At 43.3% G+C, this 27,376-nt stretch overlaps 1 protein-coding gene across 1 annotated transcript in view; it reads left to right on the top strand.

Moving 5' to 3' along the window:
* Positions 1–24,843, top strand: part of sorcs1 (sortilin-related VPS10 domain containing receptor 1) — a 108,501-nt gene extending 83,658 nt beyond the window's left edge. The window contains exons 13-25 of the mRNA XM_088006824.1: positions 2,257–2,348; positions 2,715–2,822; positions 6,429–6,546; positions 7,607–7,740; positions 10,027–10,140; positions 11,437–11,608; positions 13,365–13,551; positions 14,103–14,236; positions 17,425–17,551; positions 18,884–18,996; positions 20,926–21,060; positions 24,238–24,337; positions 24,734–24,843. Of these exons, the coding sequence (XP_087862950.1) occupies positions 2,257–2,348; positions 2,715–2,822; positions 6,429–6,546; positions 7,607–7,740; positions 10,027–10,140; positions 11,437–11,608; positions 13,365–13,551; positions 14,103–14,236; positions 17,425–17,551; positions 18,884–18,996; positions 20,926–21,060; positions 24,238–24,337; positions 24,734–24,843 (1,644 nt within the window). The remainder of the gene's footprint in view (positions 1–2,256; positions 2,349–2,714; positions 2,823–6,428; positions 6,547–7,606; positions 7,741–10,026; positions 10,141–11,436; positions 11,609–13,364; positions 13,552–14,102; positions 14,237–17,424; positions 17,552–18,883; positions 18,997–20,925; positions 21,061–24,237; positions 24,338–24,733) is intronic.
* Positions 24,844–27,376: the final 2,533 nt, after the last annotated feature.

Below are 27,376 nucleotides of genomic sequence, written 5' to 3'. Positions count from 1 at the left end.
TTCAAGGATATCCACAAAAACTGGTAACTGGGTTTTATCCGCAAATGTATTTTTGATCATTTTTAATTTGTTTGTAGCAAAATGATCTGGCTTTCAGCGTTTCAAATTAGCATCCAAGGCTCAGTAGCCTGGGTTTGATTCAGTCAGCAGCTCACCGATCATTCATAGGCAGAATGGCAAATAAATAATAAATATCTGGCCCTCAAGTTTATGAAAACCAAACCAGTGATTAAAACCAAAGACAGAAAAATCCTGAGTTTCTGAGGAGATAAAAACAGTAGTTGACTTTATCTTCATGATCCATGTGAGCTGAACATTTAGTTGTCCATCATTTAACCCTAAATGTAACGGATGTTGGGCTTCGGTCCACCGATCAGCTGATTATCAGCTAAAACACTGAATCTGTTCAGCTCAGTCAATGCCTTGGTGCTAATATCTGCCTCTGGTCTGGGGTTTGTTGCTGCTATAGAAAGTCTTAAAGTTAGCTATGTGTGATATAAATAAGGTGTTAAACAGTGAAGACAGAAAAACCTGCAAAAAGCCATTTAAATAGATAAATGTGTTCTCCAGGTCACATCTGTTCATTCACCAAGCACTGCAGGTGCTCGGCACTTCTCACGTTTATGGATTTGGTCTTTATTTCACAGCTTATTTATGTTTTTATTTTTGTCCCTGAAGCACCTCACTAGCAAATATTTTAAAACATATTAATTCACCATCATTTTTCTGTTCAGCATCCATGACTAAGTTTATACGTCTGTGAAACCCAATTCTTCCAGATTGCATCAGTTGTAACCTTGACTGCTACAAGCAATTAATGTCTTAGAAACATCTTTCATTCAGAAAGTCATTTTTCAGGAAGGCAGGAAGTTTTTACCTTCTGAATGGAACAAGCTGCCATGTAGCTCTGAAACAAATGAATAACGAACATGTGAGTAAAGCCAGTCTGAACTACTGCAGGCTTTTAGCCACATCACTCCAAACTTAGCCAGAAGACTCAGTCGAAGTTAGTAAAGGATCTTAATGGAGACAGTCAGACGGGGCCGGCCCAAGCCTTCATGGGGCCCTAAGCAGCCGCTCAGTTTGCTGATGCCTTGGGCCGACCCTGCAGTCAGGATCAAACTGTGCAGCAGCCTCTGGGACATAAAGGCAGACCAAGACTGTGGGAGCTTTTAGACAGAATAAATTGGGATCAAGCTGATACCTGGAGGAAATAATTCAAGCATAAAGAGTCATAAAGCTCAGAAGACAAACATCATCCACAGAACGGCGGCCATCACAGCGTTTATGGAGAAGCTGACAGATGTGAGGAACAGCTGGAGGTTGTCTGGAGCGTTGGAGGAACGCTGTCTGCTCAGACAGATGAAGCTACGCTAATTAAAAGCAGCAAAGTCATAAACTATGTCCTAGTTAAAGGAGCTGGGTGTGATGTTCAGAGCTTGGGTTCTTCTTTTAGAACCTGACCAGTTTCAAACTTCACCAGAACATCCTGGGTCTTCATGATGCTTACGGCGGCCGCTGTAGGCACCAGGCTGCAGTGGATTTTATTTAGGGGCGTCAAAGAAAAGGAGGCTCAATACAAATGCATAGTGAGAAAATAATGACGTGACGATCCGATTCTTTTAAACGGCTCCCTGAACAAAGCATGTTTATTACCTACTTTATGTTTGTTGGATATGCATCACCATTTCTACTGCAAGAACATGCCAGGTCCTTCTTCACACACACTGAATAAATATCAAGATTGGACTGGTTTGTGAATTTCACTCAATAAAACAAATTAATATAGAACTATAGTGACGGTAAAATATGTTGTTCTTAGAAAAATCTACAAGTGGATCATCTGAATATCTGTTCCATCAATAACTCAAAAGTGAGGAAAACAAATTAAATAAAACTCTGTGCATTTTTTACACTCGTTTTTTTTAATCTGATTTTTATTTCTTTCCTACAGTTTAATGTGAAAATCCTCCTGTCTGTTGTCTTACTGTCAACTTTTCACTCAGACTTTTTTCATGAAGCACTTTGATAAAACATAATTTAGAAATCTGAGGGCCAAGACATAAAACGAGGGGTTGCCGTCATGTGAATAACTTTCATTAGATATTAACGTCACAGAATCATATTACAGTCTCTGAGGTCGTGTAACTTTGTAAGGTCAGCAGCATGCAGCTTCCTCCCGGCGCCAGTGACGGCTGCTCAGTGTGCAGACGCAGAAAAGTCTCGCCTCGCTGAGTTTTCTTCTTTCTCCTGCAGATCTTTGACGAGGAGTACGCCGTGCTTTATCTCGACCAAGGTGGAGCCTTGGTGGCAATAAGACACACTCCACTTCCCATCCGACACCTATGGTGAGTCATTACCACGAAGCTGCCGTTTGTCACAGCATGACTAATTCCCTCAGAGGGAGCTGGAAGTCTTAAGTTAGTCAAACAGAAAAGCAAATGAGTTTGTCTTGAACTGGGGATGATTCCTGTTAGAGGAGCCAGCAGCCGTGGAGAATGACTGCTCTTACAGCTGTCATTCCATTTCCCCTCTCCGTGTTTGAAGTCATAATGAGTGTAGCTCTCACTGATCGCTGCTCATTGAGCAGACTCCCTCAGTCCTGCACAGAATATGAAATAAAGTTGTGAGACACCTCTAAGGGTCATTAGCTTGTGCACACAGCGGGGGGGATTAGCACGGATCCCAGGTGCCGCAGCTGTTTGTGTTCTCAGGTTGAGCTTCGACGAAGGACGGCAGTGGAACAAGTACAGCTTCTCCAACACGCCTCTGTTTGTGGACGGGGTGCTGGGCGAGCCGGGCGAGGAGACGCTCATCATGACGTGAGTAGCACACGTCCATCTTGAAAAAATATGAGGGAAAGAGAGAAATCAGACAAATTGTGTTTGAACTTTTCTGAGCAGCAGTTGATGCAATCTCCTGGTGAACCAGGGAGGATTTATCAAGGCAAAATCAAGCAAACACATCAAATACTTCCATCATCCTGATGTGAAATTAAATGTTTAACTCATATCATCCTAATTCCTTCAGTCATTATGGATGGTGATGCTGCCACCATCCATTACTGTCTTTAACAAATATGATCAAGTCTCTGACTGTTGCCCAGGACTTCTACACAGTAACTTGGCCGAGATGATACCATCAGTTGTTGGCCAGAACTGCTAATCCACCTTATTTGCTCTTGCCACTCCTCTGTAAATCTCTGTCTGAAAGTCTGGCAGAGAGAAGTTAGAGTCTGGGACCTGAAGAAACGGCTTGAACTTCGTCCTTCTGTCTCTGCTGGTTGGTACTGACCAGCCGTATCCAAGGAGAGAGATGCTAATCAGCTGCTCCTGGTTGTAAAACCAATACCTTGTTACCATGGTTACACATCATGACAACTACGTGAAAGTAAAAATGTGAGAGCAAAAATCCTAGCTGCATTCAAACCAGAGGGAATAAATGTCTAAACATGAAACCAAAAACTATATGAACGAAAGTCTAGAAAAGAATAAATCAGAGGTAAAATAACAGAGCTGCTCCAACATGCTGCCGCCGTCCGTGTTGCACTTTTAGAGCTCAAAGCTGGAACAAAAATAAAACCTAATTTCCTCCAAAGCACTCATCTGATTTGTCACCAGATAGAAATGGTCATTCATAGCCGCCGTGACTCTTAGCAGAGGAGCTGATGGAGCCAATCATCAGAGATTTCAGTCCATGCTGACATGACAGCATCATGCGGTTATTGAATAGAAAGTCATTTGGTTTCCCTTTTTTTAAAGGTTTTATTGGCTGTAGGGGCCTTTATTTGATAGTTATTTAACAGGAAAGTTAGTAATGAGAGACGGGGAAGACATGCAGCAAAGGTCGCCAAGGCCGGGAATCGAACCTGCGGCGGCTGCGTTGAGGACTGAGGCCTCCATACTTGGGTTGTGCTGAACCACCACAGCACATCCACTGTTACCTTTTCATTAGACGTTCCTTTGGTTTGTAGCATTACTATTATCAGATTCTGTTTTCTGCAGGATTGGTGTTGGAGGAATGAAAGCCTCAACCAGGAAGGACAGACATCTTGATAATTACAGACTAGACTGACAATTAAATGCAATATTAACGACTGATTAGAGATTAGAGAACTGAAACAGGAGAATAATCCTGGTGGGCGAATCTGGTCAGAAACCTGCAGAGTTTCTGCTGAGTAGAAACACAAACATGATTTGAGCTGAGAAACCTGACAGGAAACCGGCTCTGTCTGTTGTTAGCTTGAACATCAGGGTGGTTGATTCTCCAAACCCAGATCCTCTGACTGCAGTAGGTAAGACATTAACTCTGCATCTGCAGATGTGTTCCTGTAACCTGAGCTTTGCTTCGCCTTCTGAGCCATCCAGCATTCGTCTCTGCCTGTTTTCTTCTTCATGAATAAAAACAGACTTTCTCTCAAGGTCTGGCCAACATCAAAACTGGCTGTCTCCAGATTGTGATCACAGGAGATCAATGCTTTGGCAGCCGGCGACAGCGCGACTGTCCATTTGAAGAGCATGAAGGAAAATGATCAAAATGATCAAAAAGACAGGAAAACAGCAAAGAAAGTTTAGTTTTGAAAACTTTTAACAGCATTAGAAATCGGGCAGAGCGGCGAGCACGAATCAGTTTGCCCTCAGAGAGCAGAGTTATGAAGATTCCCTCCACATTTATTATTAGAATAGCCACGAGCCGGGAGCATTCATATGACGCAGCACCGGCCCGTTATTGCAGCAGAGAGTGGGGCCTGTGGGGCCCGTTACCAAAGGGTCTCCACGGGCACATCAATGTTTCATGACACCTGCCATTAATGACAGAGTGACGGCGGGCGCGGCGCGGCGCGGCGGGAGAGTGATGGGCGCAGCAGGAGGAAGGAGAGCAGGAAGGCAGGATGACAGCGCTCTGAGGAGGAACGCACCACGGCTGCTTCTGTTTGGAAGGAGTTTGAGGTTCTGTAAAGACAAAGCAGAGACTGAGATCAAGTCCTCCAACGTTAAGGCCATCAGTTTTCATAAGACCATCATGCACCGCTTTCTTATCAATTTGTACTAATTTCTGCAGTAAGTGCCTGTCATGGTCGGATGCCTCCGGCGCTAATTGACAGATTGTGATTAATATGTTGCTATATGGTCTCACACACACACACACACACACACACACACACACGCACACACACACACACACACGCACACACACACGCACACACACACGCACACACACAGTCACTTGATTCAGCTGGAGATGGGATATTCTCCTAGCCGGTTTAATAACCTTGAATTGTATTTGGAATCTGGTCAGAGAAAAACGAGAGAATTTATTCTTATTAACGTTCATAATAAAGACAGATTAGTCGTCATTTTGTCTTATTTTTGTTTGGTTTGTATTTTCCAATGTGAGTAAGGTGACAACAAATAGATGTGAAAGCAGGGATGCGTGTCTGGGCTGGAGCAAGTCTTCTGTCTGCAGGGTTTTCTTTCTGCATGAGGATCTCATTTGTATTTGAAGCAGAATGTTTTCACCCAGGCCTGCTGTGCAGAAACCAAAGGAAATCGAAAAGCTCTTTTAACCGAGCCTGTCTGGAAAAAGAACAACTCTTCATCACTCCCTTTTTCTCCTAGAGTTTTATTCTTTTGTCTCGTACAAATATTAGGCTACAAATCTTACAAACTTATGCTAAGTTTTCTGAAACTTTATTCTATCAGCCTCTTCAGACTTCATGAAGTCGTCACTGTGCTCTTCCCAACTCATCCCAAAGGAAGTTGGAAAATATCCTTCAGTGTAAAATCATAGGAGCTTTTACTGAGCTCTCTACCTGGTGAACTTTCTGATCTGTTTTTAACAAAAGATCCACAAAAAACAATTACAAAATAGTCTAAGCTCTAATTTAAGTCATTTAAATAAATAAACCCTGTTAGCTGGGTGTCTTTGTGAATAAGAAGGCATGATAGGTGGAATAAGAGCTCAAAACATTTAAGAGTTATCAAACATTTGAAGCCACAATTTTGCAAATAATTTTGTGTTGGCTATTAATTTTGACCTTAAAACGTGTCGGTGTCAGAATGCTTCCTGGGATGATGAAGGATCATTTCCAGATGGAAGGAGTCCAGAAACGCTGCATGGCTGGAATCCCACTGCATGATGGGCAGCAGCTTCAAAACATCCACATTCTGGCTGGTTTGTGTTTTTAAACGTAGTTTTCATCTCTCTGCCTCTGACATTGTTTCTGTAAATAAGATGGAGTTTACTCAACAAGAGAAAACTGATATTGTAGTTTGGACCATGGAGTGATACATGTCTGGTGAAGTTTTCCTTCTTCTCTGACTCGGGTCTAGTCTGGTTTGAATCCGTTCTGCTGCCTCCTCTTTAACGGCTCGTTCCATCAATCTCCATCCCTCACTTGATTTTTTCTTTACATGACTTGTTTCCAGGATCTTTGGCCACTTCAGTCATCGCTCTGAGTGGCAGCTGGTGAAAATAGATTTCAGGTCCATCTTCAACAGGAGATGCACCGAGGCGGACTACCAGACGTGGCACCTACACAACCAGGTATCATGGCTGCCGGACCCAAATAAAGATCTGAGGACAAAACGGTTCTGGATGCACTTTCTGTTTTTAATTATTCCAGTGTGATCAGAGTGAGTAACTATTTACTCTGCTCTTTCATTTACTTTACAATTATTCATTATGTTTTTTTCTTAAATATAGATTAAAACTGGAAAAGAAATTCTGTATTGAAGGGTGAAATGGGCAGACAGCTGACTGATCCCTCCTTATTGACGTCATGCATTCATTAAAAAGAAATAAATAAAATAAATCCTGGGGAACCACCACAACTATTGGTCAGAACATTCACTGACAGGAAATAGGATGGAGTAAATACAGCCATAACCTTTAGCTTATTAATGCATCTCCATCCTGCTGAACATCCAGGAGGACCAAGGTTGGTTCTATATTAGCTTTTAAAGACGCTTCCCCTCCATGCTCAGAGTGTGTTGGACCCTGACCCTCCACCCGTCCTGCTCTGTTTCATCAACCTGCTGGGCCTGAAACCGAGCCACACACTCAGAGCAAGCCTTTATTCACGGCCCGCTTCTGTCAACAGCTCAGACACCCATATGTTCAGAGCGGAGCAATGATCAAACCAGGAAGCATGGAAGATGACAAGAGTCCGGGCCAATTATGGAGCCCGACTGGCTGAGAGCGTCTGCAGAGAAACAGAGGAGGAGATGGAACTAGAGAAGTTTCAGCTTTTCATTGTCAGAACCTGGAAGTCTATTTGTGATGCAGTCCGGTTTCTTTGACATCTCACTACTGACACCTGCTGCATGGAGGCGGGATGTCGAGTGAAACCGGCGGCTCAGGTTGTTTTTTAATCCTCAACTGATTCAGTCACTCAGAATAAATCTAAAAATGTTTGGCAGATTGAGGTTCATTATCAGATTATATCAATATTAGTGAATAAATCTAAGATGGAGCCCCAGTAGGGTTGCAGTGACAGACGATGTTGATTTATTTCTGTTTGCATCATTTAAATCATTTTCCTCCTGGTTTTTAAATGAATGTTTGTGTGATTTTCCTGTAATCTGTTTTCTGATCTGCTCGGCAGGGTGAGCCGTGTCTGATGGGCGTGAAGAGAATCTACCGGAAGCTGAAGCCGACCTCCAGGTGCGTCATGGGAAAGACGTACTCCGTGGCGATGACCTCGGCTCCCTGCGACTGCACGGAGGCGGACTTCGAGTGGTCAGTGCTGACCTCAGTTCATCCCCTTTACATCTAATAATCTTTCCTTATTCGCAATGCAAGGTTTATTTTTTTATTTTTGGATTTTATTTGTTAAATTTCTGTCAAATTTAATGTTGGTGATCTCAGCCAGAACACAAACAGAAAAATCCCACATAAGAAAATAAGTACCTATGTTCAAAAAACATCTGAACATGTTTTAGACACTTTTAGCGTTTAATGAGTAAGTTTAAAAATAAAATGCTTTATTTTTAAAAGGAACAGAATCTTGGTTTACTATTTAGTTATTAATTTCATAGCAGCACATCATAAATACATATTTTTTCTCACCCTGACCAATCAAAGCCTGGGGGCGGAGCTAATCCTGCTCAGGTTTTTATAATTGGTCTGAAGTTCTCTTCACTAACCAATCAGATATCTGGGTTGAAAAGAGTCACAGTTTATTAATTCATTTCTCCAATCAGGACATTGTCCACCTTGGACAGGTCACCAGTCCTTCACAAGCCAACACAGGACATGTACAAACACACACACACACACGCACACACACACACACACTTAAACGATTTAGAAAAAAACAACAAAAGATTAATATCATAATAAATGGAGGCAAAATTCCCTAAATTTGAACTCATCAGTGAGAAGCTATAATGCTAAAAACATATTTTCTCTAGAAGCAACAAACCAATAAATATTCACTCAATCAAATGTCCATAATCATTTCCATCACAGGCCTTCTGGCAGTCCTCTTCTAAATGCTTATGAAATAATATTTAATATAAAACCCGTATTGGAAAAAATACTTTCACAGAAAAATGGTAACTAAATATCCAGGCCTACAGATCTAAGCTGTAAATCTGTAAATTTAGATCCCTTCATTGCTGCTTACTTTTACTTTTTCACTTCATTTTCACACATAAATATTTAGGATGAGAAACTGAAAAACACTTTCCTGCATTTCTTCTCAACATGGTTAAGACCGAAGCATGAATTTAGATGTTGTTTCATTTTGTACACATGGTGACTGTTTACTCTGAAGGCCTATAGATTTTACAATAATGTTCCACCTCCATCACTAATCAAACACTGGATATCTCTGTGAATACATGAGGTTTTTGGATATGTGTGAAACACCTTCTGCAGTTATTGACTAAGAGATTTTTGTCTCAGTTTGGCTCCCTGTAAAAAACAGGATCAGGGGATAAATAGTTGCCATCCTGCAGATTAGAAATGCATATCGGATTTGGCTCATCCTCACGGTGTTTGCGCTAATGTGTGAATATTTCTGTGTTTGTGTGTGAGAAAGAGAAAAAGTGGAGGAGCCAACGTGTTTTTCACTCTCAGACATTTTATTGATTCTGCTTTAATGTTTGCCATCGTTCACGTCTTGAAGGACAAAGTGTTCAGAGATAAAACGATCCTTCACAGCCATTTTTGCAGCAGCGACTCTTAATGTCAGGAAGATGTCGGTTTATCTGCATCCAGATGAAAACTGCTTTCTCTCACTATTTAATTGCATTCATTTTTTTCATGCTTTGGTCCCAAATCTACAGGCCTCTGGAGGAGGCAGCTCCTGCAATAAGCTTCATCAGGACCATAAATCACGGCGCCTAATAGCTTTCATTAACAATCACAACACTTCTGCATCTGTGTGCATGTCGCTCTAATTGGGGCAATTTGTCCCCATCAGTTTGGGGACACAGAGCTGCTCTGCCTTTTAATTTGTAGCACAAACACCTAATGGCTGGTATCTGCAGTCCTAAACACAGAGGGGTTCCTCACCATCACTGATGTCACAGCAACAAAGTTCAGCATCAAGTTTATGATCCTTCAGAAACATGTTTATTATAACTGCAGCTTTGACTCCAGCAGGCTCATATATTGACACATTTTCTTGATGACATGTAGTTCATGTCATCAGTTCACAGGTTTCCATTCCTGAACACTTTGAGGTTTGGACTGTGGCTTTAAGACCAGCCCCAATCATCACCCTTCCACCTCCATGCCAGCTGGTGATGAACTTACCTTTAAATGAATTTAAGACATTTTAAAGATGCACAAACACTGTTAAATGTTTTCCATTTGTGAATAATTTTGATCTATTATTAGATTACGTCATGAGTTCTTCTGTGGTGAAATCTCTTGTGTATTTTGAAAACGTCTTAATATGATTAAAATCATTTGTAAAATAATTTTTATTAGAATGCAAACTTCACAATAACCTTAACAATGATTTCAGATTTCCGTTGCTTCTGATCGGATCGCCGTCTGTCGGTTTCATTGCAGTGATTATGGCTATGAGAGGCGAACTGACGGGAAGTGCAGCCCCGCCTTCTGGTTCCATCCGTCCTCCATGTCCCGCAGCTGCACCACGGGGATGACTTTCCTCAACAGCACAGGGTGAACATGACGAGCATCAGATCAGAATCAGGAAGTTAATTAGTTAGTTAATTAGAACATCACAGCTAAAAGTCGGAGATGAATGAAACACAAGAGTTGAAAAACTTTTGAACATAATTTTATCTGAAGCCCAAAATGGAGTGAATATCTAAACAACAGTGTCAAATTGCTGTCCTGAGGGTTTTGGACACGTTCCTGGTCCAACACACAGTCTAAACGACTGGGTTGCTTCCTCAGCATGTCGTCAGGTTCTGCAGGAAGGTAGTAATTATTTGGATCAGGTGTGCTAAAGCAGAGAAACACCAGGACATCGGCCCTGGAGGACCAGCACATCACTTTACTGATTGGGCTGATTGGTGGCTGTAAAACAAGAAAAATGAGTGTTCAACATGATAATTCATAACAACACAGAACCTGTTCTGCTGATGGCGCCTTAAAGTGTTACAGAACAGCAGGAGGAGGAAACGAGTCTGCAGCAAAAAAGTTTGTTTCTAACTAAAGAAACAGTCAGACTGAAGTAAACAGGACATGTTGGCAGGAAAACAAGAAAGAGACACAAAGGAAGCAGAATGTGAAGGAAAATCAACTAAGGTGAAGTTTAATAAATAATCATAGTGAATATGTGATAACCAACGACAGGAAGACCGAATCTCATCGGTTCTCACTGGTTGAAATGTCTAAAGATGAGATAGGTTTATATTTATATTTTAAATGGGTAATTTCAACTTTCTGAACTTTTCTAAACAGTGTAAAGCAGGTGGCTGTTAAAAGGTAAATGATCAAGTGTTACTGAGATCAGGCATTTTAAAATATAACGTTTACTTTTTAAGGCTCAGGATATGATGTGTACATGAAACTGTAAACATCAAAAAGACAAGCTGGTGATATTTAAAAAAAACTGGACAGAGCAACAACAACGTGGAACCATCTGGTAGTTAGTAGTTAAATAGGACTTGGTTAATTATTTAAAAGTCAGTAAATGGTAAATAACAGTTAGTTGATGTTAACTAAAAGTTAATTAATGGTTAGCTAAGACATAGTTCATGTTGCATAACAGTGGTAAAAAATAACAAATTTTTAGCTTTTAACAGTTATTTAATGATTAAATAAGAGTTGGTGGGAAAGTGAGAGAGTTTTTGGTTGAAATAAGTTAGTTGCCAGTTAAATGAGCATTCAAAGCTTTTGTTTTGCCTAGAAAATGTAATTTAAATAGATAAACAAGGTTTGGACAGAACCACAGAGAAGCATATTACTGTTTCCATGTGAACATGGTCAGATGGTGTCTGTCCCCCTCAGCTACAGGAAGGTGGTGTCCAATAACTGCACAGCTGGAGTGATAGCAGAGTACACGGCCCGGCGACAGCACTGCCCCGTCCAGGCTCCCAAAGGCCTCCACCTGGTCACCAGCGAGGGCCGGCTGACCGCCACGCTGGGCGCCAACGTCACCTTCCTGGTTTTCCTGGAGGAGGTGAGCCCCACCAGCTGCTGAGTCATTTCATTCAGCAGGGAAGGAATTTCAATAAACCTTCTACAATTATAAAATCAATCTGTGAATGTCAACCACGGTGCCCACTGTTCATCACATCCAAGAAAATGTTCCTGGCTAAGCCGTTTCTATGGAGACCAAAACCCTGTGGTTGAACTGAAATGCTGTTATTTTCGCACTCGGTGTCCATTCGTTCTGTTCCTGTTCTGGTTCAGAACAAAGAATGGACCTAAACGTTTCAAAAGAGGAGAGTGAATTTATTACTGCCATTCAAAGAGCTTCGGATCGAAATCATCCACCAGGAGAAGCAGACAGCGCGCCGCATGCAGAGTGGAAAGAGCACAAGTTTATTCTCTAACTGACGTTTAGAAAATGAGATTAAATGGAAACTCTAGTCAAGTAAGACACCAACATGAATGAATCACTTCAGCCTGGGGGATGAAGGCTCCTTCAAAGGTCCAGTCTCACTGCTGCCACTTCAACATTACCGAAAAGAAAATTTCACACATAAGAAAATGAAATGCAGCAGTTCAGTTATCCAGTCCAATTCTTCCATGAAGACTTGAACTTTCTTTTTGTGCTCAGGAGAGTCAGAATATATTTATTCACTTAGATTTGGTCCTTTGTTCTCTGAACACTGAGCCTGTTTTACTGGATGCAAAGAGTCACTTTGTAGTGTAATAAAACATAAAGTTTATCTTTGTTTAAACAAAAGAATCAAGTTATTGGCTCACACAGAGCAGAGTCTGTAACTTCATTAAGGTTAAAAACATGTTTTATAATCGCAGATGAAATTCAAAAATCTGTTTTTTGTTTGAGTTCAGATGAACTCTTCGGTGATGAACGCCTCGTGTGAAAAGCGCAGCAGAAAAATGTGTGAAACTCTGAGTTTTAAACACACAGGAAGATTAATTTGCCAATTTCTTGCATTTCAAATGGTTTCGTTGTGACTGTGACTGAGTGCAAGCAGCACCAGAGCATCACGGTTTACATTTGTATTTCTTTCTTTGCTGGCATAGTGAGCATCACGCAGGTCGTCTTCACAGCTCAGCCTCACTGATGCTTGGTTGGTTCTGCTGTAAAATGCTTTGATCGAATCTGGACCCAGTTAAAAACAGCAGAACGAGTCCAAACTTCTCTGACTGGGTTTCTCACACTCAGAATAACGTGAATATTATCCAGTCAGAGGTTCTCAATGAACTTACATTGTGTAAGTATGGTTTTTGATTCAAACCTGATTAATTAATTATTGACTCTGTAATTACCTTGATTAACATTTTAATTGAGTCACTTCATTATTTTTTTGTAATCTAAAGAAATCCTTTGAGTCAATGTTGTATAATCAGAAAATGTGAATAGATTTCCCACACTTTTATTAACATCTTTGATGCTAATTAGCATCATTCATCCATAAAGTTACACTTAGATTTATAAAGTGCTGTTTCAATGTTTCTTAGTTTTAAAGGTACATTTCAGTAAATCATTGTAAACACCAAGACGTACCGAAACAACATGAAACTTAGTAAAACCCAGCTGGTTAAAGGTTTGACATGTGATCTTAAAGAATTTGAAAATGTCCAGAATTATGGTAAATTAGAACATTTCCTACCATGCAGTCTGACAGGCTCTGAATTTAAAGCAAAGTAAATCCAGGCTGCCTGCAGGCACCAGATGCGTTTTTATCGTGAGGAGAACATGAAGTCCTGCAGATTAAACCTGAAGTGTTTGTCCTGCGCAGGGAGACGGAGCGAGGACCAGCATCACGGTGGACTTTGGAGATGGTCACGCTCTGACGTACTCCAACGTGAGCTCCATCGAGGACGGCATCAAGCACGTCTACAGATCCGTGGGAATCTACCGGGTGACGGCCACCGGGGAGAACAGCCTCGGTTCTGAGACCGCCACGCTCTTCCTGCACGTCACATGTGAGTTTTTATTAAAAATAACAGCACAAAAAACCTCTGCTTCCATTCATGGAGGACTGTCCTCCATTTTTCTAATCTTCCTCTTTTTCCCACTCTTTATCACCTTGTGTGGAATTGCTGCTGTCAGTTCACCGCGTTCGGGGCTTTATCTCCCCAGAACCCGTCCAGAATCGAACAAACAAACAGAGATAGAACAAACCTCATTACGCTTCCTCTCCAGTCAGCTGCTGCCTCGTATGGATGAGGCCTGACAACTTCTGCTGCCTAACAGATGTAAAAGGAACCGACTTACTGATCAGGGAGCCCGCCGCCCCCGCCGCCGATCTGCCCGCCGTGTGTGACAGCCACGCACACAGAGTCACTGCAGACCCCAGAGGGCGGCAGAGGAAAACAACCCACAGATGGCAGCTATTGGTTCAGACGCAGCAGAGAATTCTGGGCTAATTTCTTCTCTCCATTTGAGCTAATAAAGTTAATAAAGTTGTTTGTGAGTTTTGCATGTAGCAGCAGAGCGTGGAGTTCACTCTGTGATGCATTGTGTGTCTGAACAGGTCAGCTGGAGCATATCCATCTCTCTGCTCCCTTTGTGGCGGTGAGGAACAAGGAAGTGAACCTGACCACCGTTCTGCATCCCAGCCAAGTGGGAACGGTCACCTACATCTGGTGGATCGGAAATAACACTGAGGTACGGCGAGCGCTGCTTCTCTGTGTCCGTTTGTGATTAAGAAGTAGGTTGCTGACTCTGTTGTTCTGTGCAGCTATATTTGTTGGCGCCGGCTGCAGAAAACCAAAACCTTGTTAATCAGCACTGATAACAGCTGCAGAATGTTCTGATGAGCCATAAGCTTAAAGTGTCTCGATTACCAAGTTATGGAGAATCTTAAAGCCATCTGCATGCAGAGCAGAGCGGAGCGGAGGTCCGGTCAGCAGCAGGAGTTCTCTGACCCGTTTTAACATCCTGATGGCTTCAGCCAGCAACGAGCTCTCAGGAGCATCTCAGGTGTGTCAACTGTGGTTCCAGCTCATCTTCAAAAACAGAAAAACTCCATAGTGAATGTTGTAACCAGAAGCTTACAGACACACAGCAGGTCAGTTGGAACGACCAGAATGATTCCTGGTTGCTAAATGCCACAATAATGAGAGAAGGGATGTTAGAGACAAATCACAGCAGCGTAGACGTGATGGGACAGTCCAGGCATCACATCATTCAGGAAAGAGACAAATTCTGGGAAATGCACCAGAAGTGCATGGACTTAATGTTCTGAAGGCAGAACATTAACTTCTGTAAGACGTTAAAGCTTTGGCACAGAAGAGACTTCCAGATCGATGATTCTCAGAAAATTACTGAGAAGGTGGAACCCGGGGGGGAGAAGGACCTGGAGAACCTGGAGGACCTGGTGGACCTGGAGGACCTGGTGGACCTGGAGAACCTGGAGGACCTGGTGGACCTGGAGGATCTGGTGGACCTGGAGAACCTGGTGGACCTGGAGGATCTGGAGGACCTGGTGGACCTGGAGGACCTGGAGAACCTGGAGGACCTGGTGGACCTGGAGAACCTGGAGGACCTGGTGGACCTGGTGGACCTGGAGGATCTGGAGAACCTGGTGGACCTGGAGAACCTGGAGGACCTGGTGGACCTGGAGGATCTGGAGAACCTGGTGGACCTGGAGAACCTGGAGGACCTGGTGGACCTGGAGAACCTGGAGGACCTGGTGGACCTGGTGGACCTGGAGGATCTGGAGAACCTGGTGGACCTGGAGAACCTGGAGGACCTGGTGGACCTGGAGGATCTGGAGAACCTGGTGGACCTGGAGAACCTGGAGGACCTGGTGGACCTGGAGAACCTGGAGGACCTGGTGGACCTGGTGGACCTGGAGAACCTGGAGGACCTGGTGGACCTGGAGAACCTGGTGGACCTGGAAGATCTGGAGAACCTGGTGGACCTGGAGAACCTGGAGGACCTGGAGGATCTGGAGGACCTGGAGAACCTGGAGATCCTGGAGAACCTGGTGGACCTGGAGAACCTGGTGGACCTGGAGAACCTGGTGGACCTGGAGAACCTGGTGGACCTGGAGGACCTGGAGGACCTGGAGGATCTGGAGAACCTGGAGATCCTGGAGAACCTGGTGGACCTGGAGAACCTGGTGGACCTGGAGGACCTGGGGAACCTGGAGATCCTGGAGAACCTGGTGGACCTGGAGATCCTGGAGGACCTGGTGGACCTGGAGAACCTGGTGGATCTGGAGGACCTGGAGAACCTGGAGATCCTGGAGGACCTGGTGGACCTGGAGAACCTGGTGGACCTGGAGGACCTGGGGAACCTGGAGATCCTGGAGAACCTGGTGGACCTGGAGATCCTGGAGGACCTGGTGGACCTGGAGAACCTGGAGGACCTGGAGGACCTGGTGGACCTGGAGGACCTGGGGAACCTGGAGATCCTGGAGAACCTGGTGGACCTGGAGATCCTGGAGGACCTGGTGGACCTGGAGAACCTGGTGGATCTGGAGGACCTGGAGAACCTGGAGATCCTGGAGGACCTGGTGGACCTGGAGATCCTGGAGGACCTGGAGATCCTGGAGGACCTGGTGGATCTGGAGAACCTGGAGAACCTGGTGGACCTGGAGAACCTGGAGGACCTGGTGGACCTGGAGGACCTGGTGGACCTGGAGGATCTGGAGGATCTGGAGAACCTGGAGATCCTGGAGGACCTGGAGATCCTGGAGGACCTGGTGGATCTGGAGAACCTGGAGATCCTGGAGGACCTGGTGGATCTGGAGAACCTGGAGAACCTGGTGGACCTGGAGAACCTGGTGGACCTGGAGAACCTGGAGAACCTGGTGGACCTGGAGAACCTGGAGATCCTGGAGGACCTGGAGATCCTGGAGGACCTGGAGATCCTGGAGATCCTGGAGGACCTGGAGAACCTGGTGGACCTGGAGACCCTGGAGGACCTGGAGATCCTGGAGATCCTGGAGATCCTGGAGGACCTGGAGAACCTGGTGGACCTGGAGACCCTGGAGGACCTGGAGATCCTGGAGATCCTGGAGGACCTGGAGATCCTGGAGGACCTGGAGATCCTGGAGATCCTGGAGGACCTGGAGAACCTGGTGGACCTGGAGACCCTGGAGGACCTGGAGATCCTGGAGATCCTGGAGATCCTGGAGGACCTGGAGAACCTGGTGGACCTGGAGACCCTGGAGGACCTGGAGATCCTGGAGATCCTGGAGGACCTGGAGATCCTGGAGGACCTGGAGATCCTGGAGATCCTGGAGGACCTGGAGAACCTGGTGGACCTGGAGACCCTGGAGGACCTGGAGATCCTGGAGATCCTGGAGATCCTGGAGGACCTGGAGAACCTGGTGGACCTGGAGACCCTGGAGGACCTGGAGATCCTGGAGATCCTGGAGGACCTGGAGGACCTGGAGGATCTATGATGAGATCAAAACAAAGTCCTGATCTCGGTCTGAGAAAATATTTTGGGAAAAGTCCGTTCGGATGGTTTTATTCCATTAATAGCTGAAATCATTTGAAAAGTATTTTTCGTGTTTAGAAGAGAACGCTCTAGTCAAACAGAACCAGAACCTCTGTCTGACTGGCCCGGTCCAGCGGACCGCTCCGGCTGTCTGGCTTCTGTTGAGTCAAAGTGTTGGTGTTGGGATCAGGACGGCCGGTTCTGTCAGCTGAGTCCGTTTTACCGGATGAACAGAGACGTTGGTTCTGATGTCAGTCCGTCCTGCTGGGCCGTGGTAACCGGCTGCTGATGGCCGAGTCTCAGGGGAGCGCTCGGACTGACTGGCTGTGTGTGTGTGTGTGTGTGTGTGTGTGTGTGTGTGTGTGTGTGTGTGTGTGTGTGTGTGTGTGTGTGTTCTCCAGCAGCCTGTTATCACCCTGGAGGGAAGCGTGGCGTGTACGTTCCCCAGGGAAGGGATCAATACAGTCACGGTGCAGGTGTCTGCTGGGAACGCCATCCTGCAGGACAGGAAAACTATCGCTGTCCACGGTGAGTGGAGACTGTGAACAAGATGCCACAACAATCTGCCTTCCTGTCAGCAGGAGGCGCCACCATCACTTCACACACTCCGACTGCTGTTGTTATTATTCCTGAAGCTGATCTACAGGCTTCAGTTTGGCGGTTTAAGTGTAAACAGTCTGTTAATGTCTGATAAAAAGCAGGAATCCAGCGCTGCCCCTCCCTCACTTGTTGCTCCTCACGCCGCTAAGCTAGCTGGCTACTCAGGGCTCCTTTGCTTTTCGCTCACTTACAAGACAGAGAGTTTGGAAATATTTCTGGCTGTAAAAAATAAAGTAACGTAATAAAGTAATAAATTAATGACATGGAAACTAAAATCTTAAGATAAAACCGTTAGTAAACTGAAAGGTTTTCCTCTCTACTGTCGCTATATGCTCTGAATCAGAGATCTCATCTGCTGAGTTTTTTGTTTTTAATTTAAATGATAAATTGAACTTGATAACTGTGACCAGTTGAAATCAATTGACTTTTTATTGTAGTTTTATGTTTATTTATTTTTCCTTTATTTTACCAAGGAAATGAGTTGAGAACAAATTCTAATTTTCAACATCAATGTTCTCAGGAAGCATCAGAACAGAGAAGAATCAACATATTTGCTCATAATCCAGCTGTTTTTAAAAGCACATTGAACACATAGTACGGATTTTACTGACTTAAAGTCGATTTATGGTTTTTGATTGATGTACAAATAATTGTAATTAATTTTTTGTCAGTCCCTCCAATAGTTCTGACAGTTTTCTGTATCATTGTGTCCTGAATTTAAAAAAAAAACCTGATGATTTCCTTTAGAGCAGGGGTCCCCAAACGTTTTCCTGCGAGGGCCACATAGCTGTTCCTTTCTCTGGTCGGGGGCCGGTCTTACTTTTTGGAGAAAGAAACCTTAGAAAATTCTTGTCTACGGGGGGGGGGCGACAACACATTCGCGCTTTTAGATAGATTTTTACCCAGAATGCAAATGGAAAAAACCGTGAGTGAAACGGTGACTGGGACTGTCGAGTATATATTCCATTGAGGGAAAGTTAGTTTCACATCTGCTCAAGAGCCCCCCCTGGTGGTTGAAGAAAAATCCACATATAAACCAGAAAATACAATATATGAAAAAAAACACTGAATGCTCTCTGGTATGAGGAGGCGGGCCGGATCCGGCATTGTTCAGGGGGCCGGACCAAATGACGTGGCGGGCCGGATCCGGCCCGCGGGCCGTAGTTTGGGGACCCCTGCTTTAGAGAAACGTTACTTGATGAGGAGCTGAAGCTGAAAAAGGTCAGTGAAAAATCCTCACCTCATGTTTGCTTCATGCAGAATATTTCCGATCCCACCTGCTGGCCTTCTCCTCGAACCTGGACGAACACAACCCGGACGTGGCTGAGTGGAGGCAGGATGTGAGCCGGGTGATCCGGAACGCTCTGATCCAGGTGAGGCTCGCTCTCCCAGCTGCTGCTTTCTGCTGCTCAGCTCCTCACAGGTTTGACTTTCACCCTGATAAATGGTCAGAAGGAGAACCGGGGAGGGGGAAGTAATGCTGGAGCAGGTGAACGAGTTCGGGACCGGACCCAATGAACATCAGAAGTCCTGGTCCTGACCCGACGAGACGCTGGCAGATGAGCCAAACACAAACTGTCAGAGACAGAGTCGGACTCATTAACCGGTTCTCGACACTTCCTCAGGATTCCGATATATTTCCGATTCTTCGGAAGCAGCTCTCTGCCTCTTGCATCATCCTTTCACACTTTTTGATCCTGCAAAATCAAAATTGATGCCAGAAATACATCCATCTCTCCAATCTTCACTGAGCACGCCTGGCTTGTTATTTCTTTCTGACATGATTATTGTTTATGTTTTTTTTTTTATTATTCCTGGTGACAACCTCAGCCTTGAAGGCGGAACGGAGCGAGAGGAAAAACTGAGATGAAAATCTGATTTGATGACTGAGTTGAGTGATCACTGAGGCTGAAGCTCATAGAGGGAAGTGGAGGAAGAAGCAGCGACTCCTGCAGGAGGCAGTGATCATTTCTTCATCTCTTTATTGGTTTATTTCACACCGATGTAAAACGAGAGTTATTCATTTTTACATTATTTGACTGAGAACTGAAGTTCACAAGCTGTTTGACTTAAAACCAGTCAGTTATCTTCATCCTTACTGGCAACAACCTGTAAACATCTTAGAAAAAAAATCCACATTCAGAAATTATTGTTTTAACTGAATAATTACAAACCTCACTTATGATCACCCCTTGTGTGAATCCTTTGAACAACCTTCTTTTAGTCTCTGTTGATCTTGCTCTGTGTTTTGGATATTTATTCTGCTATAGTTTCATTTTTCCGTTGCCAGATTTTTTATTTAAAGTTTCCTGGCGTCTCTAAGGAAGTCTCTAAATTCAGGGCTGCATCCTTCCAAGGCCGGTTTTGTCACAGCGATGAGACAAAAGCTGTCCAGGATCGGAGGCTCCACCAGTCATAGTTTTCTCCTTTTTTTCCACATTTGAAGGACGAGTGTGGAGTATCCTTCTCTGCCTGCTCAGTCCGAAGATTCATTGCCGTCCACCATTTTTAGAGCAAACGGACGAAGTGGGAGAAGAAGTAGAGTTTTAAATCTGTCTGTTAAAATCTGGCAGTCAGTTAGAACCCAAAGCTGTTCTGTTGTTTGAGATCCATTTTTACCTGCTTGGGTTCCTCGTCTTATTTTGAACTGTTAGCTGTTAACATTTTAGATTTGTCCACCAGATGGCGCTATGTACTTTGTTGTTATTCAAAGTCTGTAAAAAATGTCACTTTTTGGTTCCCACAAGTAAAAAGCAGAAACCATAAGTAGGTGACATTGTTGATGTCTGTCTAAAACATGTGATTGTTTGCATGTTGTATTTTATCAGTTTATATTTTGTCTCATTATATTTTTCGGATGTGTTGATTTTATGAAGACCTTTTTGTTGGTAGTATCTCATCTCTACATAATGATTTAAATATGTTTCCAATCACTGATTGATTGCTGATCAAAATGTATTTTATAACATAACAAAAGTTCAACCTGGTTCCTGAACTGCATCCCTCATTAAAAGCCTTCAGTTCTCATAAACTCTCATTTCCTGCTGCGTCTCCCTCAGGATATTTCTTATTATTTCAGTAAATAACTGGAAACTAAAGCAGTTTTAAATAATTCAGATGTCTAAAAATACAACCAAAACATTTTCAGCAGTTTTTGGAGCGCAGACATTTTGTTTAATAATAGTCGTGATTTCACAGGATGGTTTCTGCCGGAGGTCGGCTGGATTATCCTCTGATGAAGCCCAGCAGGTTTTAATCTGAGGTTCTGATCTGAGCAGATCCTGACTCTGGTCTCCTTGCAGGCGACAGGCGTACGAGAGGACCTGCTCCTGGTCACCGTCCTGCCAGGTTTACCAACAGCAGCCGAGTTTTTCCTGCTGCCTGACAAGCAGCTCACCGAGGGGAAAGCAGAGAAGAGCTCGGCTCATTTAGATCAGGTGAGGCGGCAGCGTCGTCCTCCAGTGGGCGGACGGATGCCACCTTGTTATCCTCGTTCTAACTTTGACACAACACACAGCTGCAGATCGTCTGTTCCTGCTTTGTGACTCACTGAGGGTCTTTTCATAGCAGCAGCTTATCCAGTAAAGGCTCCTGAAAATTTAAACCTGCAGCTTCAAGTTCCCATTCCCCACCAGCAGATGTCACTGTTAATCTGCTGGAGAATTATTTTTTGTAGGAGTCTAATTTTGGAAAATGCTTGAAGAATCGACTAATCAATAAGCCTGACAAGTATTATGAGTGAAAGGACTGACTTTTAAACTTACATGATGTTGGGGGGGCAGAGAGAGAAATGTTCAGCATCAATCGACATGAAGCAGAGCTGCTCAGTCTAACCTAACGGATGATGATCGATGTTAATGCCAGGAAGAATCCATGGATAGGAATCCTCCATTTCTCCCCTTCTTCCTCCCTCCTGCTTGATCTTCTGGAAAGTTCCCCCTCCCTCCAAGCCGGCCATAAATCTTCATTCATGGCTGGCGTCCTTAAAGTGCGGAGTTGGCTCCGCTTGTTAGAATGTAAAACAGATTTCACTGACCCCGCTATGCAAACGGTGAGAAAGTAATTAGTCAAAGCACAGACTAAATTTAAACAGCACAAAGGGGAGCATGAAGGAGTACAGGAATTACTCATATCACAATTAATTTAGCAAATGAGGCAGATAAGATAAATGAAGTCTCTGCAGCAGAGAGAGAGGAAGTGTTTGCTTTAATTATGCAGCTCCTTATTGGTTTCTTTTATGAATATGATTTAAAAACAGCAACACTTCATTTGTAGATTGTGTAGGAGCTCCGATGAAGAGGTCTGTCTGTGTGGATCAGCTGGGATGGTTCTCCAGTTGAGCTCCGGGTCGCGGTAACCTTCCCAGGTTGGATCCCAGTTCATCTGTCTGAAAGCAGAGATCAAGCTGCCTGCGTTGCATTATGCATCCTGGAGGAAAAGGTCCTGCAGACAAAGACTCTTACATAAACAGGAGCGTTCACATGTGTGGGCGGGTCAGGGCCGCGCTGACACGGCTCGGTATTTAAAGTGCATTCAGCGTTATGATCATTTCAGAGGCTGCAGGAACGTTCTCAGGTCAGAGCTGATAAACATGCTGCACGTTTGTATTTCACCTGTTTATCCACTTCATTTGACCTTCTCAGGAAAAAGTAGGTTTGCGGAGGCTGTTTTCAGTTTGAGGTTGTCTTCATAAACACTGCATGAGTCGGTGCTGCAGCATCAACAGGTGGGTTCTTATGGGACGTGGATGGGAATTAGCATGTTGCTAAATCCAGAGTATTTACTACAGTTTTGTACATTTATTAATGTACCTTTCCATTCAAATAAAATCAATGAATAAGTCCAGTAATAATCACTTTGTATTATTAGTCCTACACTAATAATTCAAAGTGATTATTAGTGGACTTGAGTGTATTTACTTTTTAATTTTCTAATATTTTTTGACCACTGGGGACATTTAATGATCCTTTCAGCTTCTTGACCTTTAAATTATTGATTTGTATTTTAACACCAATGAGCCTCTCAAGTATTTCTCCCTCAGAAATAAAAAAAATGATTTTCACAGTTTATTTTTAGACCTAAAATAAAAAAAGATAAAATAATGAGTTTCCAGCAAAAGTAAAGTTGAAGTGAAAACACAATTGTCATTTCCAGGGTTCTGGAAGTCTCTTGAGGGGTATGAATACTTCTGAGCACCATTTTAAGTAGACAGTGTGAGAAACATAAACATTTTGTTCCTGATTTAGCAGAATATCATTAATTTTACACCTTTGATCCTGATGCACCTGCCCTACTGAGAATTAGCACATCAAAAGTATTTGCTTCAGAAACGGATCTCCTCCTAACTGGTGTTTGAATCCTCTAGACGTGCCAAGATAATAAAAAGTCTCACAGGAGCTTTAGCTCCAATAAACTGATTCCTAATGATCGGTTTGCTGAAAACTCTGCATTTCTCCTGCAGAAACTGGAAAACAAAGGTCAGTTCTGTAAGTGTCCTGGTACTGGAGCGTTACTGATGCTCAGGGTTTTACTGTGTTTATAACAAACCCAACTTGTCTTTGTTGCAGAAGAGTCTGGAGATCTGATAGCACTTGCATATGAAGCTTGAAATGGTTAATGTGTAGAAACCCTGAAATGCGTGTTGAACTTTTGATTTAGTTTCAAACTCGAATGAAAACAATCAGTCAGACTCGCTGAGCCTTTTCATCCATCCTAGCAGCTTTTTCAACACATTCACACTTTATTAGTTTCCTTTTTCTCCAACCTGGTTTTATCTTTCACTTTTCAGTCAGATTTTACATCTGGTGTTATGGGAGCTAAAATCCTATTTTCCTGTCAGTCAAACTGTGTTATCGTTGGTATTTCTCATTGATTCATCTAAATAAATGGGAACACATTGTCTCCTAGCGACAGAGCGCTGGCTACAAAGAGCCTAAAGATCACACTTTAATGCAGCGTTCTCTGGTTTGTGACGATGCAACACTTCATCAACTGAACTGAAGCCACTTTATGTAAAATGTGTGAAATTGCATCCATCTACTGCTGTGACTGAGTCCATATGACGAAAACGATGTAAATGCTTGTTTTAGACAACATGCTGGGTGATCATATTTCCTTTAATCTAAAATAGCATAAATTAACCTCAGGTATTGCAGGAACACAAACAGAAGCATCACATCTCTGTGGAGAGATTCAAACTTCTCAACATTTCAGTCGCCTGCTGACATCCGACTGTTATTTCTTCTTTGATATTTCTTTTTCATGGCTTATTCTTTAATTAGTAATATTCAATATGACAAAGGAGAGAATTAGAGAATTTGTATTTCAATACCTATATTATTTATTTGTCGTCAGTAAAAGAATATTTTCAAATTTGTTCAGTTTTCCTGAGATGCTCAAAGTTGTTTTTCCTCTTTTATCCAAAGCGGCTGTTTAACTTTTAAAAGTAAATTTTTAAAATAAAAAATAATGTGATTCCTTCAGATCTCACAGGACCAGAGACACTAAAGACTGACAAAGAAAACTATTTGCTTTATCTGGTGATGTGTTAACATGAAACAAGACAGGTGTGTTTCCATAGCAACCAGCCCAGGTCATGTGCTTTCTGTCTGCAGCTCTCTGACCTCCTGCTGAACGCCTTGAATCAGAACCTGGTCCAGTTCACGCTGCGGCCGGGGGTCCAGGTCACCGTGTACGCCGCTCACCTGTCGGCAGGTAAGGCCGCCGTCCGCCTGCTCACCGTGAACCTTCAGCACAAACATGAAGCATGTGGCCAGGCTCAGCGGACAGTCAGGTTTATATTTCACATTTTTATTGCCCCACCCCCTCTCGACTAATAACTCCACCCCTGTGTCTGATTGGCTCCCACCATGTAGCTACACAGAGACATTCAGAGACGTATGTGTGCCTCTTCCTTTTGGGGATGCTGCTACTGTCCTAAAGGGGCTTTTAAGCTAAAGAGTAAGAGAAGTCCATATATTAAACCGATTCATCACATGGGTCTCATTTCTGTTCACTGCTCGTTGCATGAGGCAGCAGGCTGCTAATACACCTCCTCTAACTCTGCTGTGTTGTTCACACGCTGCGGTGGCTGTCTCCCTGTCTCTGCAGCGCCCCTGGTGGACACCAGCGAGAACCACAGTGGCTCTGCCATGCTAATGCTGCTCTCTGTAGTGGTTGCGGGTTTAGCTGTGTTTGTCATCTACAAATTTAAGAGGTAAAGTTTTCCTGAAGCTCGACACACAAACAGCTGACAGCTGCTGATCAGGTCATCGCTCACAAAAAGAAATGTCAGTCGGCCTTCAGCGGCTTTCAGGATGAAGGCCTTTAAATGGAGGCTGCTGACCTTTCTGAAATGTTAAACCGTGTTTCCTTGCTGAGACGGCGTTCAGAGGGAAAATCATGTGAAGGGTCATGAAGATTTATAGACGAGCAGAAGCAAAGGGAAACATTTATTAGCCTTAACAGGTTTTATATCTGCTGAATCCCATCCAGACGCTGGTTGACATGGAGCAAACATTCAGTTAAAGGTTGAGGAAACCAGTCCGATCCATCATGTGTTCCTGGTAGCTTCCTCTCTCTTTCCGTCTGCCTCACTGTAAATCTTTCCTCAAGGAAGATCCCAGGCCTCAACGTCTATGCGCAGATGCAGAACGACAAAGAACCAGAAGTGATGAGTCCAGCCAATCCCTCAGAGGCCACGCCCTGCTCACCGCAGGACTTGGTGCCTTCTCTGGAGATTCTGGACACCGAGTTGAACTCGCGGCCCATCGGTGAGTGACCTTTGACCTGATCCGAGCCTCCCGTCTCGTCTCACGGCTGCTTCACCCCGTCCTGTCGCTCATCCTGTGCTTTCTGTTGTTTCTCAGTGAAGTGGTCCAGACTGCAGGAGAACTAGACATAAACAGATCAGAGGCTGTTAGTGGTACGGTCAACACGCTGTCTCTCCTCTGAACGGGTCGACATCAGACTCAGCCTCACATTATACGGAATGATATGAGTGCCAACACTTCTTATTAAACACTTTGCGAATGCTTTCTGTAAAATCACAAAATTAAGTTTGAAAACACTGTTTATTGATTATGTCATTATTTATTTTTTCTTTATTTATGTGTTTGATTATTTTAATGTCAACTTTTGTTTCTTGGGTTTATAAGATTTATTCAACTTTGTCTTTTTCTGACTTTTATTTTTTAACTACATTTTAACATATTAAATATTTTATTTAGTTTTATTTCTCGTTAATCAATAGATTATTTGCTTTTATTATAGCATTTGAGTCACACTTTTTTTCTTTTTAGCTGCCTTCCCGTTATTCCATACTTATGATTTATAAAACCACATTCAATTCAAAATACTTTATTTATCCCAATGGGAAATTAAACATTGACATCATTCTGATCACTCAATTATTTCCAAAGAATGACTATGGATGGTGATGCTGTGGGCAGGAAGGATCTCCAGTAGCAGTCAGTCTTCAAACTATTGGAAGAGGCCTCTGACTGAAGACCTTTGCTGCATGGTGGTCTGTCATAAAGTGCTAACAGCCAATGTTCAGACAGCAGATTATATGGTGAGATGCTAATCAGCTGCTCCTAGATGTAAAAAACAATCAAAAATTGATTATACATCATATCAACTGTCTGACCATAAAAGGAGCAAACATCCTTCCTGCTGCACAGCATCTAAATCCAGAGGGAGAAATTATCCAGACATTCAAAGCCAAAACCAGAAAATGATCAAAGTTTAGGAGAAGATCCAATCAGCGCCAGCGTCACAGAGCTGCTCCACGTCGGTGCTGTTCAGAAAAGGTCCAGCGTTTAGTTTATGTCCAGAGTAACTGCAGAACTTTAATGTTTTAATAGGAGCATAATATGCCTCATTTCAGATTTCATGCCTCATCTGTCTGAGTTTGTTCTGATTTATCATCCATCAGTTCTTCCTGTGAAGAGTTGATTTTATCTCTGAGATCCAGTCATGAACATTTCTGGTTGACACAAAATGTCACTTGTTTTATTTTCAGTTTTACTGCCATTAGTCTGCATTTTTATATCATTCTGCAGAGTGATCAAAGTAAGAACAAAAAAACTCTCTTCACTCTATTTTAACCCAAACTGATTCAGTTAGGTTCACCTCAGCCTTCTGAAGATTTGACATCCACAGAAAAGCTTCTTCTGTTTCCCTCCAATTGTAACAACAGTCATTGTCCCACTTCAGCTTCATCAGAACCCGGACATGGAGTCCAAACGTTTGTCCCAGAGTGAATGTCCAAACTGGATGCTTTGATGTTGTCTTAACATCTTCTTCTCTGAATGGCCTTTCAGACCTTGTTGATACAGGATGTGGATGATGACACTCTCAGTTTTAGGCATCATCTTAATTAGTTCAGTCTGGGTTCAACTCACATATTTCACACCAGTTCTGTTGAATTTATTTCATGATGTCACACAAGGAAGCTTTTCAACCAGCACTGAAGATATTTAACAAACTTTTTATCTTATTCTTTGACTTCATGTTCCACAGAACAGTCTAATCTGCAACGATGACAGCAAAGTTATACAAGACTATGATCATTACTAGATTATTACTGATAAGTTGATTTATTCCAGTAACTTCATGGTAAATAAATCTGATTATTGATTTTTTTTTGACAAAGTTGGATGTTTTCAAGGACGTATTTCTGTTAATTTAGATGTTTTTATTACAGATCATGACAACACATTTAAACTTTACCCCAGACCACGGAAAACATTT

This window comes from Poecilia mexicana, unplaced genomic scaffold, assembly GCF_051168715.1.
Source record: "Poecilia mexicana isolate PSO_F unplaced genomic scaffold, ASM5116871v1 scaffold_1, whole genome shotgun sequence".
NCBI lineage: Eukaryota > Metazoa > Chordata > Actinopteri > Cyprinodontiformes > Poeciliidae > Poecilia > Poecilia mexicana.
Note: the sequence above shows the minus strand (reverse complement) of the source record. Positions and strands in the feature narration are given on the sequence as shown.